The sequence below is a fragment of the Aedes aegypti genome, chromosome 2 (genome assembly GCF_002204515.2).
Source record: "Aedes aegypti strain LVP_AGWG chromosome 2, AaegL5.0 Primary Assembly, whole genome shotgun sequence".
NCBI lineage: Eukaryota > Metazoa > Arthropoda > Insecta > Diptera > Culicidae > Aedes > Aedes aegypti.
The window spans coordinates 139,060,224-139,078,625 of record NC_035108.1 but is presented as its reverse complement, the minus strand read 5'-3'; the positions used below and the strand labels follow the sequence as shown (position 1 = coordinate 139,078,625).

The 18,402-nt window shown below is 39.2% G+C and overlaps 1 protein-coding gene across 2 annotated transcripts in view; it reads left to right on the top strand.

Moving 5' to 3' along the window:
- The window catches only part of LOC5571480 (solute carrier organic anion transporter family member 2A1), a 31,842-nt gene extending 13,736 nt beyond the window's left edge, over window positions 1-18,106 (top strand). For both annotated transcript variants that reach the window (XM_021842544.1, XM_021842543.1), the window contains 6 exons: window positions 15,630-16,195; window positions 16,260-16,932; window positions 16,998-17,139; window positions 17,247-17,369; window positions 17,429-17,748; window positions 17,811-18,106. In XM_021842544.1, coding sequence (XP_021698236.1) covers window positions 15,630-16,195; window positions 16,260-16,932; window positions 16,998-17,139; window positions 17,247-17,369; window positions 17,429-17,748; window positions 17,811-17,979 — 1,993 coding nt within the window. In that variant the 3' untranslated portion in view covers window positions 17,980-18,106. The remainder of the gene's footprint in view (window positions 1-15,629; window positions 16,196-16,259; window positions 16,933-16,997; window positions 17,140-17,246; window positions 17,370-17,428; window positions 17,749-17,810) is intronic.
- The last annotated feature ends 296 nt before the right edge of the window (window positions 18,107-18,402 follow it).

The window sequence follows — 18,402 nt, the reverse complement described above, 5'->3', positions numbered from 1 at the left end:
TTGACAATATTCCGTCAAATTTCAAAAGTCGATCACAAACTTCTTGAAGTTTTTAGAAGCGCGTATCGATTTAAAAATTACTGTAGTATCGCATGGTAAGCACTGAGGTAACCTGAAATATACATTCCGTAGCGACTTGAATATCGAATCCCAAATACGGCTTACGACGTATCCAATTTAAGATGGTTCAAAAACTTTTGGGTAACTTGGCCCATGCCAGTGTCTTCTGGATATCCGATTCCCTAATTACATCCAATTCTTGAATGGTTCACGCGTTTTTGGATGACATGCCGTTGAGTTCCGTTTATCCGGCTCATTGAAGATGGCCACTATATTGACAGCTCTGAAACCGAGCTTGCGGTGTATCATACTTAGTGATCTAGAGATAAAGTCTAAATGTGGAGAGTTTTAATATGATTTGACCACACACCGGTTTGTTACCGATGTCCGATGTTCCGGGGGATGATTTCCGCATGATTGATTTTGATGTCCTGTCTGCAATATATCAAACTGCATGATTTGACAAACCAATTCTGAAGACTCGGGAGATTTCATATGATTCGGCCCTAGGCTAGTTTAGCCCGAATACACCCAAACCTCTTTTTAAGTAATGGGTCGGGAGTACATAATAGTTATTTATGCAACAAGTTGCAAAATGATGATTTTTTCAGCACGAGTCGTACATTCATCCAACGAGGCTCGCCGAGTTGGATAAATACGACGAGTGCTGAAAAAATCGAGTTTTGCAACGAGTTGCATACAACATTTTTTGCAATAACGAAAAATGCCGGTAAAGTTGGATTTTTGGGGATATTTTAAGAAAATCCACATGGCCATCCATGCGTTGTAGCAACTTAGTGTTTCTCAATCAGGTAGGCTGTGGAATGACTGTCACAGATTTTCACACTTTCATTGCTGATTCTACTTTTAAAGACAGACCAGGTAAGGACGCCCCGGAATTTTCAACCATATTGTATATATGCTGAATTGCCAAGATTACAAGAACCGCCCCATAACGCTCCCGTCCTTTTATATAGTGAGCCCATAAATCCTCTACTTCCGCAAGACTCAGAATCCCCACGGTCAACCAGCTTCTGAATCTAGGATCCGAATCCGATTTAATTCGGCTCGTCAAACGGATTCAGAATCAACTTAAGTTCTTATTCTACATCCATTTGACGAACCGAATTGAATCGGATTCGGATCCTAGAATCAGAAACTGGTTTGAGAAAATCACAGCATTCCAAATGACGTATGAAGGTGATCCGACGCCGATTCGGTAACTTCCAAAACAGAACTGAAAAGTGCTACTTTTCGATACTGTTATCAGTGCTGAAAAGTAACACTTTTCAGCACTGTTTGTATCGGTAGGAAAAGTAGGCTGTTATGTAGGCCATTTCCTTGATAAAAAGTAAGCCGATACGCAATCGAATTGCAAAAAAATAATTTTACGTGAATTAAATCATTACGTAAATTGATGAAAGTTCGTAATTGGAATTATAGTCCACAAAATTCATTTTGTATATAATTTTTTGAAAAAAAAAACATTAAATAGACTGCAAACAAGACTTGTTTTACAAACCATTTGTAAAACTATGTCAGCTGTAATGCAAATGGCTTCAAATCTACAAGCGTAACAAGTGAACTCGAACGTCCATGAGCAACATTTATACTCATATAGGCTCATGAACATATATTTCGCCAGGATTTGAAACTACTGTTCAAGTATATCGAGATGTTCGGTAATCCTATCCGCATCGTTATTAAATTAATTATCTCGTTACACGTCTAGCATACAAGAGTCCTGGGTTCGAATCCCAGCCGAGCACGTGGATTTTTTTCATAATTTCACTCATAATTTGCCCATCTTTACCACGTGCAATGAGTTAATTAATTTACTGTTCAAAGTTATATAGCAACAGAGTGTTGGATCCGTTGCATGCGGCTTTGTGGGTGCGCAACGGAACCCAGATCAATTGTGTCCGGCTCGCGTTGTGCGGGGAAATATATCGATGTGCGTCAGTCAAAGCAGTCAAAGCGAGCAACTGAATTATGATCATGTCCGGATCGCGTAGTTACCGCACTATCGGTATCGGTCATCCATATATATATGCTTATTTCAAATTATATTTTTATCGTTCACACCGAAGACAATTTACACCGTCTTCAGCCAAAGGCTGCACAGACTGAACAATTACTAACATTAGGCAACGGACAACACGAAACACCCAGTAGTCCAGTGATGAATTTTTCGTTTGACGAAAAGTTTCCACCGACTGGAGCGGGAATCGAACCCACGCTACGTGTAATTCACAATACGCCTAAGCGGCTGACGCACAGTGCGTTGAACGTATGGAGATGCGGGACAAAAATCAAAACTTGAAGATCAAGCCATTTGAGCACCTTGGTATAGAAGGGAAAGTTGTTTCTGATCAAATGAGCAACAATTTGCATAAATGACGTATACTAGACGCATAATCGCAAAACTGTCCCAAGCGCCAATTTCATTATTTGCCAAGAAAAGTCTTGCAATTCGTACTTTCATTGCTTATAATGATGTAAGAAGTTATTTGCAAGTATGCCTCTTCTCACTCGTAGCTGCAAAAGTGACTTATACGCCTTTATGCAACAAAATCGCATTTTTTTTTCATTTTTCGATATTTTAAATAAGAAATTTGAATAAAATCTTGGAAACTACAATTAAAATATATTATTTTAAGCATGAACTTGCTCTGGTGTAATGTCTGGTTGAGCCATGACTACATTGCGTCGCAAGATTTTCGGATTTTTCATCACAAACAACTCATTTTCATACTTGTGCTGATTAAGAAGTATACCTAAAAATAGCAAAAATCTCGAAGAGTTGCAGGGAGTTGCAGCTGTATCTTTCAGACCTCCTAGAGGACACTCTAAGAAACGTGTCTGTGAGTGATTTAGGTTGGAACTCGGTGGAACTTTTTTAGAATCGATAATCAAAGTTACATGTAAGTATTTCATAAGTTTGATTTTATAGCCAACTCAACGTGCCAATTTCTCATATTCAAAGTTAAAATTGGTGTTCTTATCACATCGAATATACATTACCAACCTTCAGTCATGTTCTCTTTTAGTTTTTGATTGAATAGATTGATAACGACACTCTCCATGCTAGCTGAAAGGAATGCTGAAAACATGCGACAAAATTTGGTTTTTCTGCTACTTCGAAAACTGTCTCTTCCGACGCTTGTTGTAGATGTTTTAGTGCTTCGTAAAGCTTATATATACTTGTTTCGATAACGGATGGTATCTATAAACACTTGTGGATACTTATTATCACCGGAAAAAATAACTTGAAATTTGATTTTTGTCTATGGAGCAACGCACTGTGTGACGCCACGAACCGCACGGCCACGAAGCCCACGTTTTTCTTCGCGTTTGACGTTTCGCACTACCGCCATCTGCCGGTCTCATTGCACGAAACACCTTTTCGTGCAACATGCTCACCAGATGATGGTAGTGTAAACTGGGTGATGGATTTGGAAGAAATTTGTTCTAAGTGTAACGTCTGTTTGTCTGTAGTTTAAGTATGTGCTTTGTGTTTTACATTTCATTCGGGAAAACGAAACACAATCATTTTTTTTATGCTGGAAATACTGATAAAATGTTTCAGAAAAGCTACACACAGTCAGGTCTTCTATAAGACACATGGATGGAGGAAGTTTTAGGAGACCCAGGGCTTATGGGATTTCATTAATTTGGGGGTGTTGTTGAATATCTCGTATGCATTATAGATAGATAGCACAATACTGTCGTCGGCGGAGTTTTAGAACTCAGTACGAAACACTGAATTCTACCTTTAGGAGTTGATGATTATCAATTTAGTTGAGAACTAGGCCGGTAGGGGCGCTTTTTCGAACTTAAAGACACTACACGTTAATGCTTCCAGTGGGCTGTTTGCCCTTTGAAGGAAGCACCACACTAGACAACGGACTAGCATGCAACGCCCAGTGGCACAGTCGGAAAACATTCCTCTCTCGAAAAGTTTTTCGGCCTGAGGCGGGAATCGAACCCACACTCCTTAGCACGATACGGCTAAATGCCTCGGTGACACTAACCGCACGGCTACGAAGCCCACGCACCATATAACCCTTGAGGGATGAGAATGTAACCTTTGGAACATAGTATATCTCTAGATCCTCATGATTTGAAAGGTTAGTGTCTTGGGAAGAGTTTTTTAATAGCTAATGGTTTGGCATACGATGGTCAATAAGCTATGGAATTCTGCCACCAGGCAATGCTAGCGAGCATGAAACTTTTGTTTTGCGAGTATACCCTGACCACATGAGATGGCGTCTTCAGAAAAAATGTATTCGAGATTTTTCCAACAGGTGGTGTAAGTGAGCATAGAACTTTTATTTCAAAAATATCTCAGGAATCTCAGGAATATCTACTCATAAAAATGACGCCTTTGGCAAACTTGTTCAGTAACTCAAGGGTTATCATTATTCGATCCACGCAAATCAATATTTTGCCCCCAGATGGCACTAGTGAATATGATTTTTTTCCCAAAAATCTCGTACCTCTTGACTGTAATAAACCATTTTTACGAAAACGTCATCTTTCTAAGTAGTCAGGATCTTGAGAAATTTTCGAAACAAAAATTTTATGCTCGCTTGCGCCGCCTGTTGACAAAATATCGTATTTCTTGGCTCAAATAATGATTGCCCTTGAGCTACTGAAAACTTTTTCAGAATACGCCATCTTACCAAGTGGCAGGCTCCTGCGATATCCGCAAGACAAGGTTCAATTTCACTTGCGCTACTGCTACCGGATGGCAAAATCTCGAAATTGTTTTTAATTCAGGTTACCCAAAAACTACTAGGAGTATAGGTCATGAGATCTACAAGCGTAACGAGTGTCCTTTCAGAATCGTGCAAACAAAGAAAATATCCATACTGGCTCAAAATGTACCATATTTCGAGTTCAACAGCTATTCAAGGTTATCCAAAACCTTCTTTAACTACAGACTTTCAAATCTTAAAGCATAGCTAGTGATCTGTCGGAGGTTCATGAACAAGATAAAGATATACAAGTGTAACCAGTGATCTCTCAGAGGATAGAGATAATGGGTGGTATCTATACGGCCTTATGTATTTTTTTTTTTCTAGCAAGATTTAAGTTCAACGACTGTTTAAAGTTATTCAAGAACTACTTGGGTAAAGGTGATCATATCTATGAACACAACGAGGGAGCTTTCAGAACCTTACAAACTAGAATAATATCCACACGGGTTAAAATCTTCAGATCTACAAGCGTGACAAATGATTTCTCATAGGTTTATGAACAACATACATACACAAATAGGCTCATAAACACATGTTCCGTCAAGCTCTAAGTTCAAAAACCGTTCAAGATTGTACAAGAACTTCTTCAAGCACAGGCCTTCAGATCTATAAGCGTAACCGGTGATCTTTCGTCGATTTATGGATAAGATTAATATTCATATAGGCTCTTCAGAACATATTCGAAAGATCTCTGGTTAAGCCTTTTGATACGAATCCTCCGCTAAAATGAGTTTTTGGATAAGCGTTAACAACCGTTGATTTTGAAACATGATTAAGCATATTATATTTGGCTTGTTTGGCTGTGAACTTTATGCATTAATGTCATAATCGTTACAAGTTACGCTTATAGATAAGAAGGCTCAAAGGAGTTCAATGATTGCCGGAAAATGTTAAATTTGGTTTATCAGAATTGTATAAGCCTCCATAAGTATAAACCTTGTTGATTTATCGTTAATAAGATTACTGAAAACCTAGGGTCAATGATTTTTTTAAATAACCCTAGTAATCCGTTGGATTCTAAACATGATATAATATGTTTGTTTGAGTATATTTGGATATGAAGATTATTCAAATCTCTGTTTGCGCATATGAAGGCCTTCACTGAGAGTCGTTTTAAGACAAATGTTAACATTCGTAATTCCGAGTATCGATAGCATATCATTGGACGAGTCTGTTAGGGAGTAAACCTTACTCAATAACTACACTTGCTATGCTTGTAGCTTTGAAGTCCTTAATTCAAAATGATACTAACCTTAGAACTGATAACACAATAAATCATAGTTGTTTGATCTTACATGGGCATAAATTTCAATGATAAAGCTCCCGATGAGCACTGGTTACCTCTATAAATATGAATACCTATACTCCAAGAAGTTCCTGAGTTTAAGAAGACGTACCTTAGATCATCAAAAAGAATACAATAGCCGCCACGATGTTCCCTTGGCTTATCACAAGTTTCAATGTACCGAGTATACTATTTTTTTTCCTTACTTTTATTTGTTTTTAGGCACTCCGTGCACTTGGCCACTACTATGCCGAGTATTATATACAGAATTCTAGTTATATCCTTATTGCTATTTTCTCTCATACCGAGCAGGTAGAGGAGAGTGCTGCCGTTGGTCCAATCCATATCCATATCAAAGTCCATTGGTGTGCGGTGATTCATTTTGCCATGTTTACGTGTGAGGCAACAGCCTACAAAGAGGGTCAGTGTGTCTCAGTCACCATCCGATACTTACGAAGGATGGATGTGTTCCCCAACACACGGTCCTTCGTGCGGCGTCTTCTGGTGGCTGGACGGAGTTTTTTTTGTGTGGAATCGAACCCATGACCTTCCGCTTACGAAGCGAAAGCGTAGCCTCGAGGCTACGGGACCCCCCTACCGAGTATACTAATCATTCATAAAAATATACCAAACAAATGTTGCGTGGCCTCAAATCCATAAAAATTCAATTTGCGTAAAATTATTCTTTAGTGTGGGAAAATGATATATATTTCAACGGTACTGAAATCCAATTCCAATGAAAAATTAAGGAATACTATACACTATACCTAGTGTCCGTTCGATTTTGGCACCGTTCGCATTTGGCAAAATTAAAATTTTTGGCATGTTTCAAAAATCGAACGGGCAACTTTGAAACATTATTTGTGCATTTTTTTTTGTGAAGAGATTTTATGAGGTCATCCCGACCAAATATTTGAACTGATTTCATCCGAAATTCCTCAAAAAGCTCTTAATCCGTATAGGCCTGAGTGAAAGCATAAATACTAAATATCCCAATGCTCGGCGAATACTTAACGGATTTTTTTTGTCAGTATACTCGTACACATAGGGGGATTAGGGGCATAATGAACATACGGGGTGAAATGGACACCCCCTCAATATCTAAGAAGATGCATACTTCATCGAAAGTTAATACACTGCATGAAATCTATATTCCATTTGAAATGTTAGACGGTATAAAAGTTTATTTTTTGCTTCAATTGTCCTTCAAAAATTTATTTAAAGTTTTTCTCAGTTTCAAATTGGCATATAAGCAAGGCCGTGGAAGAATCTAATTTTTGAGCAAAATACAGACCCAGAAAGGTTCTTTTTAGCTATTATGATTGAGGGAGAGCCCTTTTACATATCGGAATGATTGACTGACATTAAATATATTAAAATCTCTAAATTTCATGCAAGTGTTCATTTCGCCCCGATACCTTTTTACCAGCCTTGTTTTCGACCCAATTTTCTATCTCGCTTTTCTAACATATGATACGATTTTTATCACAATAAATGAATGTAGCACGTTGTACTAACATCAAACTTGAAAACTGGCCGGGGGTGAAATAAAAATATTGCCATTTTATGGTCTTAAACCGAACATTTGCTTGACGTGTCCATTATGCCCCTAATCCCCCTATCTAGTTTTCACAAGTGGATAAACGATCTCCAGAAGCCGGAGTTGTATAGGTGAGTCACTGGGTTAGGTCGGGTGAAAAGAGTGCTGTGCATTTGTGCTCCTGGAGGTAGGCAAATCTCGAGTCACAGATTGTTTTCGGATTCATCAATAATGTGCCCACTAAATCAAAGATGTTTTAAGAATTTGATTGAAGTGAAGTTTACCAGACTACAAGGTCTTGTGGAGTCCATAGTAAGCACGACTTCCGGCAATGATACTTCTTCGAATTTTTCTGCTGCAGTTGTTATCCGACGTTATCAATGATCCGAGGTAGACAAATTCGTCCACCACCTCGAACTCATCCCCGTCGATTGGCACGCGTCTGCCTATGCGAGCTCTATCGCGCTCGGTTCCTCCAGCCACCAGATATTTCGTCTTCGACGTATTTACCTTCAATCCAACCCGATCTGCTTCACGTTTCAGCTTGCTATACTGTTCAGCAACCACCTGGAACGTTCTTCCGACAATGTCCACGTCGTCAGCGAAACAAATGAACTGGCTGGATTTATTGAAGATCGTGCCCGCATGTTGAAGCTCGCCCATTTCATAACACCTTCTAGCGCAATATTGAACAGAAGGGAGGAAACACCATCGCCTTGTCGAAGCCCTTTGCGTGTTTCAAACGGGTCCAATAATGCACTCGATATCTTCACACAGCACTGTACACTATCCATCGTTGCTTTGATCAGTCTAGTCAGTTTCCCGGGAAAACCATTCTCGTCCATAATCTTCCATAGCTCTTCGCGGTCGATGGAATCATAGGCCGCTTTGAAATCGATGAATAGGTGGTGCGTAGGGACTTGATATTCGCGACACTTTTGGAGGATCTGCCGCAACATAAAGATTTGGTCTGTCGTCGATCGCCCGTCCACAAAACCGGCTTGATAACTTCCCACAAATCTGCTTGCCAGTGGGATAGACGGCGGAAGATGATCTTGAAAAGCACTTTATAGGCTGCATTAAGGTGAAGATGAATAGAAGCCAAACTTCAAATTTTCAAGAGCATGAATTGGGAGAACCGAACATCCGTTTGAGCTGAAAACTTAATCGATTGGTCACCACCAGCTAGTGACCAATCGATTAAGTTTTCAGCTCAAACGGATGTTCGGTTCTCCCAATTCGTGCTCTTGAAAATTTGATGTTTGGCTTCGATTCATCTTCACCTTAAGAATGGTGATCGCTCGATAGTTCGCACATTCTAACTTGTCACCCTTTTTGTATATTGGGTATATTATTCCCTCCTTCCACTCCTCCGGTAGCAGTTCTGTATCCCAGATCCTGGCTATCAATCGGTGCAGAGAAGTGGCCAACCTTTCCGGGCCCATTTTAATAAGTTCCGCTCCAATACCATCCTTTCCAGCTGCTTTGTTGTTCTTGAGCTGTTTGATAGCATAGTTCGTCAAGATACCTCCATCCTTATCCCGGCACATTTCGGCTCGCGGCACAAAGCCTTTGCGGGATGCATTTAGTTTCTTTTAGAACTTCGTGTTTCTTGATAACGATATAGCTGCTCCATCTTTTCGCACTCCAACTCTTCCAGGCGGCGCTTTTTATCCTGGAATAGATGGGTTTGCTGTCTTCGCTTCTGTTTGTATCGTTCCACGTTTTGACAGGTGCCTTGCTGAAGCATCATCGCCCGCGCTGCATTCTTCTCGTCCAAAACCGTCTGACACTCCTGTCGACCCAACCGTTCCGTCAATTTGCTACCACGAACCCAATGGCACCTTCCGCTGCGTTGTTTATGGCTGCTTTGAGACTACTCCAGCAGTCCTCAAGAGGGGCTTCGGTGAGCTCTCCCTCTTCCGGCAACGCTGCTTTAAGGCTTTGTGCGTAATCAGTTGCGACTTCGGGTAGCTTGAGTCGTTCCAGATTGTACCGTGGCGGGCGTCGGTACCGAATGTTGTTCACAACGGAGAGTCGTTGGCGCACTTCAACCGTCACTAGGTAGTGGTCCGAATCGATGTTTGCGCCGCGATAAGTTCTGACGTCGATATTGTCCGAGAAGTGTCTTCCATAAATCAAAACGTGGTCGATTTGCGATTCAGTTTGTTGGGGTGATCTCCTGGTGTATCGATACGGGAGGCTGTGCTGGAAGTAGGTACTACGTATGGCCATTAGTGTGGGACAAAACTTAGATTCTCGCTCCAGTCCACTTTTTGGATTTCATTTAGGTCCCATAACAACTGTGCAAAATTTCAGCTCGATCGGTGACACTATATTTTAGCGCCAGCCGTTCAAAGTTTGTATGAGATTTACTATGGGAAAACTTACTTTTGCAAAGAAAAATCGCCAGAGGTCGCCCGTTGACCTCTATAAAAATTCTGAACACAGACCTCGATAGGTATTTTTACGATGAACAATATTGCCGATGACCGCGAAACAATCCGACACTTGTGAAAAAAGTTATTCAATGAAAACCAATTGGCAAGGCGACGTTGATTAACACGTAAAGGAATAACAATAATAACAAAATCGGGCAAAATTTCCAAATAGTCTACGCTTAACAACTTTTTTCACAAGCATCGGATTGCTTTGCGGTCTTCGGCAATGTTGTTCATCGTAGAAATACCTATCGAGATCTGTGTTCAGAATTTTTAATAGACGACAATGGGCGACCTCTGGCTATTTTTCTTTGCAAAAGTAAGTTTTCCCATAGTAAATCTCATACAAACTTTGAACGGCTGGCGCTAAAATATAGTTTCACCGATCGAGCAGAAATTTTGCACAGTTGATATGAGACCTAAATGCAATCCAGAAAGTGGTCTGGAGCGAGAATCTAAATTTTTCATATAACCGTGTCCCAGGCTAATGGCCATGTTTTTGGAGGCGGCGAAATCAATCAGTCTAAGGCCGTTTTCGTTCGTAAGCTGGTGAGCGCTGAGCTTCCCTATAATCGGTCTGAATTCCTCCTCCTGGCCAACCTGAGCGTTGAGATCTCCGATAACGATTTTGACATCATGGCATGGGCAGCCGTCGTATTCACGTTCCAGCTGCGCGTAGAAAGCGTCCTTAACGTCATCCTCACTTGCTAGGTGAGGGCTGTGCACGTTGATTATGCTGATATTGAAGAAACGGCCTTTGATCCTCGGTTCTCCGACATTACCCGGAAAACCATTACCCGGAATGCAATTTGCCGGAAGACCATTAACCGGAAAACCATTTACCGGAATGAACCATTTACCGGAATGAACCATTTACCGGAGAACCATTACCCGGAAGGACCATTTACCGGAAAATTATTTCTCTATTTCTCGCCTTATTTATTAACGTCCTTTTAACCGTTTTACGGTCCTTCAGGTCAGTATTTTGACTTGAAATATTTATAATGATCACCAACGATAATGGATAGGGGAGGTTCTTCCTTCAAAATACGTAAGCCTCGAAGAGGAGTCTAAGATATCTTCGTAATTGATCATGTCAATATGGACCATCTTCATATATTTGCATTTCATAGATGATTCACCCTTCTTTTAAAAATAAGCTGTTCTTTCAACTTATCTTTGCAGCATGTCTTGGCTAAACTGGCTAAATTTGGCTACAACCATGTAACTTTACTTTTGACATTCAACCGTCGGTTCTCCAAGTGTCCAAATGTTAATTAATAAACAATGGTTAGAATTTGCAACACAATTGGTTGTGCTAATTTTCGCCGAGTGTCAATTCACCGAAAGTCGTTTCTGTAAACGTTAATCAACCGAATCCTCCGTATATCCCTTTTTCTAGAATGATCCATTTAGGGTCATCTGATATTTACCCTTCTTCATTTGGTTGGCGGTTCTTTCGAGTTCCACCGATCTCGGATTTTTTGGCAAAATGTGTTTAGTCGAGAATGACCAAATATCTTCTTGTTATGATTGATTACTATTCACGTCGATTTTTTGTCCAAGTTGCTTAAGACATAGTTTTTCGATCTATAGGGAGCCGGATCCTATTCTTGACACTTTTGATTCACTTCGACAGTGGGGTTTTTCAAAAACTACTTAGTTCATATTTGGCCACAATGTGCGTCGTACTGTAGTGCCTCTTATTGCAAAAATTCAGATATTTCGGCCGAGAATAACCTCCTATGCCAAAGTGAATCATGGAAGTGCCCAAGTAGCTCTGCACCCTATCAGGCAATTCTTTTCTAATTAAATCGCAAATAAATGACATGTGTAATTAAATTTTGGTATGGTAATATTTGTTGGAGCAAAATTAAGCTATTCAGAAAGATCAAGCTGAGGTTGGTAGAATTGAATACCGCCGGTTCAAAATTATTTCTTGTGGGCAAATTTGATCTATCAAATTTGACGACGTTTCAGAGCTAGTGTACTTACATACTTGTCAGCGGGGGTGACCCATTTCGCATAAGGACGTTTCGCATAAGGACGTTTTGCATACGGACGTTTGGCATAAAGGACGTTTCGCATAAAGCAGTTTCATATATGAACAGGTAGAATTTTAAAGAAGGCATATAATTCTCTTTATGCCAAATGTCCATTATGCGAAACGTACACCCGGAAAATTATGCGAAGCGTCCTTATGCGAAAAGTCTTTATGCAAAACAGCCCTCCCCCCTTGTCGGGGGTGACCCATTTCGCATAAGGACGTTTCGCATAAGGACGTTTTGCATACGGACGTTTGAAGATGTCTTTTGCACAGTTGTTTATGGAAACCGAGGGAGTCAAGAATGTTTATGGTTAGCGTGACATAACTTGTACTGAACATCAATGAAAAAAAAATAAATATTTAATACAAATGTATTGAAGAAGGTCCTGTCAGCAAACGACCAAGGTCCCACCAGGGTTGGTTACCCGATCTTCCCTACGGTTACTCGTACCCCAGGCGGCACCACGGGGAGATAGGGATAGGAGTTACTGGACAAGAGGCTAAGGACCACAAATGGGATCTATTTTATACCTGCAGGTACGCGAAGTACCGCATTGTCCAGTCATTTACCACCCACATTCTAAATGGTGTTACCCGTGGATAGATCACATTTTCGAGGTGCGTTACGGGGTAAGATCTACCATATTGTACTCTTGTTGTATCTGTCCTTGCTAATATTTATAAGCTACGGTCAGAAGAATATAAGAGAGTAATAAGTCCCTAAGACCCACCTATTTGTCCTAGATTATTTATTTATTTATTTATTCATTGTCGTCAATCATGTTTGTAGACCATTACATAGAATTTCTTATGTGCTAGTTTCACTAATACATACTATTTAAGATAATGTGCGGAAGTATTGTTTTAGCCATGCTTTTTATGAGGAGATTGAAGTGGAAAAATGACTCAATCAGCATCTGTGGCTGGTGTCAATTTATGAGACAAGTTTTTTCTGAGTTCAAGTGCTTATCTTTCGATATCTAAGAGGTAAACGATGGCGAGTCAGTGGAGTACCAGATCTTTTACCTTCTAAAATAAGCTTATTGTTTCATGGAATCGAAATGTCTAATGCGAGGAATTCTGTTCCAAGTTACTAAAAACGACTTTAAACCTTATAAGTAGAAGCAACGCTAGTGTACCGATGCATGGTCAAAATCAGTATCATTCAACCTAGCTTTGTGGCCCAATCTGAATAAAACTCTGAAAAAAAAGGAAAAAATATAAAAAAATTCTTAAAAACTGAAATTTTTTATTTTTTTATGGTAGAAAAAAATGTTTTCATAGTTTTATATTTGAGAAGTAAAAAAAGATTGGAAATCGGTAGAGCTGTTCAAAAGATATGATCTTTTTTAAATAAAAATCTAATGCGCTTGGACATATAGTGTGTGCCGATAAAAAAATGACTGATTTTTTTTTTAAATTTGTCTCAAAAACTTAAAAACATACATAGTAAACGTAAAAATTTTTGAACTTTAAAAAAATGAGAACAGCAATAGACTTTTTTTCCCGAGGCCTTCAAAACACGAAAAAGGGAAAATTTTGATTTTTTTTTTTTCATGTAAAACAACATTTTTTGTGAAATTTTGATTTTTTTTTTTCAAAAGTCAAGATCTTTATTTTTTATTTAGTTCAAGAAAATTGAAAAGCGGTCAAACGGTTCAAAAGTTATAATTTAAAAAAAAATAAAATATTTGCAAATTCGCGGTTTTTATGGTCAACCTTTTTCGGAAATGGTCACCCTAATCAAAAAATCCAAAAACACGTGTATCCTTATTTCGGATAAGGGACAAAATAGCAAATTTTCACGGAATTCGGTGACCCACTAGATCGGTTTTTCATGAAATGGCTGTATAGCGGTATCTTTTTCTAAAGAAAAACTATGCAAAATGGAAAAGAATGATAATTGTATAAAAACGACTACATCATTATTAGAACGACAGTAGAACGAGTACACACTTAAATTATAATGCCGAATCTCGGCTAATTTTAACCGAGATCCGCACAGCTGAGAAGTCGGCAAACAAATTTCCTGGGATCTCAGTAAATAAAAGCCGAGTATCAGTAAACCGTGCTTCGTTGCTAAGCAACCGGACAAATTGTTAGCTGAGTCTCGGTTAAAATCAGGAAACCGAGATTTGCACAGCCGAGCTCGTGAAAAAAATCTAAGTGTGTAGAACGACATGCACAAACAAAGGACAAGGATATACCACAAAAGATAAAAAAAAACTGGTCGCAGTGATTCATCCCGAACTAAAACAGAATTTATAATTCTGCAAATTAAAAACATTATCATTGCAAATAAATGAAGATAACTTGGTATGTCCCAAAAAAAGATCTTTTTCACCCGACCTAACCCAGTGCCCAACCGTAATTATTCCGACCATATGAATATTCTGAGTATCGCTGGCAACTTATGTGTACTAAATATGTGTACCAGTACCGTTTTGATTCATATTACGGTCACTTAAGGCCTTAGAGAAGTATAACTCAGTATAGAGCATACTAAATAAATCATTCTGTATGATTTTTCAGCGTTATCGAGCGTCAAAAACCCTTATCATTCGAACGGTGGGTAAAGAACAAGCTTAGCAAATTGTATAATTTTAAATAAATTGAAATGTGTGGTTTTTTCATGATTCTTATTCAGAACGCTTCCTCTTTTTTGCCCCATATTCCGGACACTTTGATTCGAATTCCGGATAGCTCATGGAAATCATTAATAGATAAATCAAATCATCAGTTGATGTCATAAAGCCACTTAAGAGACGTCTAAAGCTGTTAGACATTATAAGTTTGCATAAAATTTCATGGACAAAGCTTATTAAAATGAGCCTTGAAAGTGAGAACTTTTGAACAGCAAAAATTGAAACATTTCGTGTGGAATGTTTCCCATACAAAGAATAGTGTCCGGAATATGAAGCTGTCCGTACCCGAGGAGGAACAAATAACTCCCCAATAACTTATGCATACCATTTTTTGGTATCATGCCAAAATTAGGTATTGTTCAGTTGTCAATACCTCAATTTGGTATTATAATGGTATTGAAAAAAATCTTTAAAACAATTAAAAATACTTCATTGAGGTATTGAACAGCTATTGAGGTCTGCTGGAGGTATTGAACAACAATTAAAAAATTTAATTTTTATATGAAAATCCATCAAGTATTATTGAGGTATTACAATACCTGATCTAGTTATCAGTTTGGTGTTCGTAGAATATGCTTGAGATATTATTTGAGGTATTTTACCTCTTATGCAGGGCTAATCCATACCTCATTCAGGTATGTAGTATTGGAAATTATCTGGTATGGAATACCTCAATTTGGTATTCAGTAGTTATTTTCTTCTGCTCGGGTAATATGATCCAAAACGGTATATTGACAAAAAAAAATGAATCCTTTAGTATTTTTGCTTTTACTCAGGCCTGCTCAAACTCACATCAATTATGTTAATTTGTCAATAATATTCACCAAAAACCTTTTTTTCCATTTCAGATTTGCCAACAAGAAAGCCTACGTTTTTCTGTACGGTGTCGTGGGATGTATCTTTTCCGCTACTTATGCGTACTTCAACGGTACGATTACAACCCTAGAAAAACGATACAAAATTCCTAGCAAAAACACCGGAATTATCTCGGTCGGAAACGACATAAGTTCATTGTTCCTATCAGCCATCCTCAGTTACTACGCCGGAAAAGGACACCGTCCCCGATGGATAGCATTCGGTTTGTTTACCATAGTTTTATTTTGTTGGTTGAATGCACTTCCCCATCTGTTGTACGGTCCGGGAGAGGCCGCCCTTTCGTTAACTACGGAGCATGGGGCCAGCTATGACGAGGATCAGACTAAGGAAGTGTTTGAAGCACAGAAAGCGAAGACGTTATGCCGGGGTAATGGAACTCGAGGAGCCGAATGTGAAGTGGAAGAAGGCAATCTAGCTCCTCAGGTGGTGCTGTTTGTGGCACAGTTCATTTCCGGGGTAGGAAGTTCACTGTATTACACATTAGGCGTATCGTACATGGATGACAACATCAAGAAATCAAAAACTCCTGCACTGGTTAGTGAGTATCTGCTGCAACTGATTGGCGCTTTTTACCATAGCTGTCATTGTTCTTCTACTTTAAGGTGTTTCATATTTCCTGAGAATGCTTGGACCAGCGATAGGTTATACGTTGGCGTCGTATTGCCTGAAGCTGTATATTTCCCCATCAATGACACCAACCATCACGAACAAAGATCCTCGATGGTTGGGAGCCTGGTGGTTGGGATGGCTAGTCCTAGGATTACTTCTGGGATTCTTTGCAATTTTCATGGGTATGTTTCCGAAACAGCTACCGAGAGCTGCTATTAGGAGAAGGATAGCCACTGAGAAGCAGAAGCTTGGTGTGAAGCTAAGCGAAGTGAAAAAGGAAAATGAGCTACCTGCATCGTTCAAAGACATGATGATAACTTTCAAACGGTTATTGAAAAACAAAATCCTCATGTTGAACAACATAGCTTCAGTATTCTACTTTTTCGGGTTCATGCCGTACTGGATCTTCACTCCGAAGTATATCGAGACCCAATACAAGCAATCGGCTTCTACATCCAGTTTGGTAACTGGTACAGTGGCGCTGGCATTCTCCGCTATCGGAGTGCTTCTATCTGGAATCGTCATTTCGAAGTACAAACCAAGAGCACGATATATGGCTGCTTGGAACGTTTTAGTGGGACTACTTTCCGTAATGGGCATGGTAACTTATGCGTTTTTAGGATGTACCGCTGCTGAGAACTCCGTCATCGTTAATCATTCATCAAGGTAAGATTGAACTGATTGATGTTATCTTGTATAATTGTAACCAACCCACTTCATTCGCTTTACAGTACGGATTTAACACCAACCTGCAATTCCAACTGCCAATGTGATTATGTAAAGTATTCTCCGATTTGTGGAGAGGATGGAAATACATATATTTCTGCTTGTCATGCCGGTTGCAAACAGCAATATCAAAGCGGAGATCTCAAGGTTAGTGAACTTGCCAAGCATCTTATCAGATAACCTTATCTGAATGTCATAGACTGTCTACTAAATACTGTGAATGTAATCCCATAATTTGAACTCACTTCTTCTAGATCTACGATGATTGCTCCTGTATATCTGGTAGAAATTATTCAAATACAAATCCAGTACTAGAAAGGCTATTGACATCGAACAGCACATCAGAAAGTGCATATTCTCTATCCTATAGTCAGTTGGTAAGTTGACACTTCATTTTTCTGTGGCACAGATTCTCCACTGATGAATGCTGTTCTAGGAATCTCACGGAGGTAAAGCTCTTGCTGGACCATGTCCGTTGAACTGCCAGAAAGAATTCATCACCTTCCTGGTGGTGATGTGTTTCCTGAAATTTTCCGGGGCCACTGGTCGGGCGAGTAACTTCTTGGTATCGGTACGGTGTGTCGACGAAAAGGATAAAACCGTTTCGATGGGTTTCGGAATGATGCTGTTAAGTTTGTTGTCTTTCATCCCGAGTCCGATATTTTTCGGGCTTGTTCTGGACAAAACCTGCTTGGTGTGGGGTAAAACATGTTCCGGGAAAGGAAACTGCTGGTTGTATGATGGAGAATCATTGAGGTAACCAAAGTTTTACTATAACAATTTTACAGAGTTGTTAAAATCCTTATTTTTACGAATAGGTACCTCATGAACTTCATAGCGGCCGCATTTGTTCTCGCAGGAACTCTAGTCGATTGTGGAGTATGGTATTATGTGAAGGATCTGAAAATATTTGACGATGAAGTCAAAGACAAGGAAATCGCTCTGGCTGAAAAGGAGGAGGAAATCACAACTGATCGACCGTCATAGCTGTTTGAGAGTGCGTGATCTTGAAGGCAATAATGTTAGAGTCTAATTTTGGGAACATTCCAAAGAATTGTTTGTACATTAAAATAAAAGTAAATAAATTAAGGTAACGTAATCTCAAACAAACAAAGTATTGCTACGTTTTTCAGATACCTCTCCATTCTTAACAATTGCGAATTGTGGTTCCTTTATCACCAAATAACTGAACAATACCTTATCATAGTATGATATGAAAATATGGTTTGCTACTACTACACAAAATGGCCTATAAAAATGCAAAATGAGCATACGCAGGGAATATTTTTAAAGTTTCCATAGATGGATTTATCTTCTTTTTACTGTAAGTCATGTCCGCTACGCCATGCAGGACAACTTTTGTCATATTTATTTTTTCTATCAAAAACAATGTACTAAAACCAGCAATTT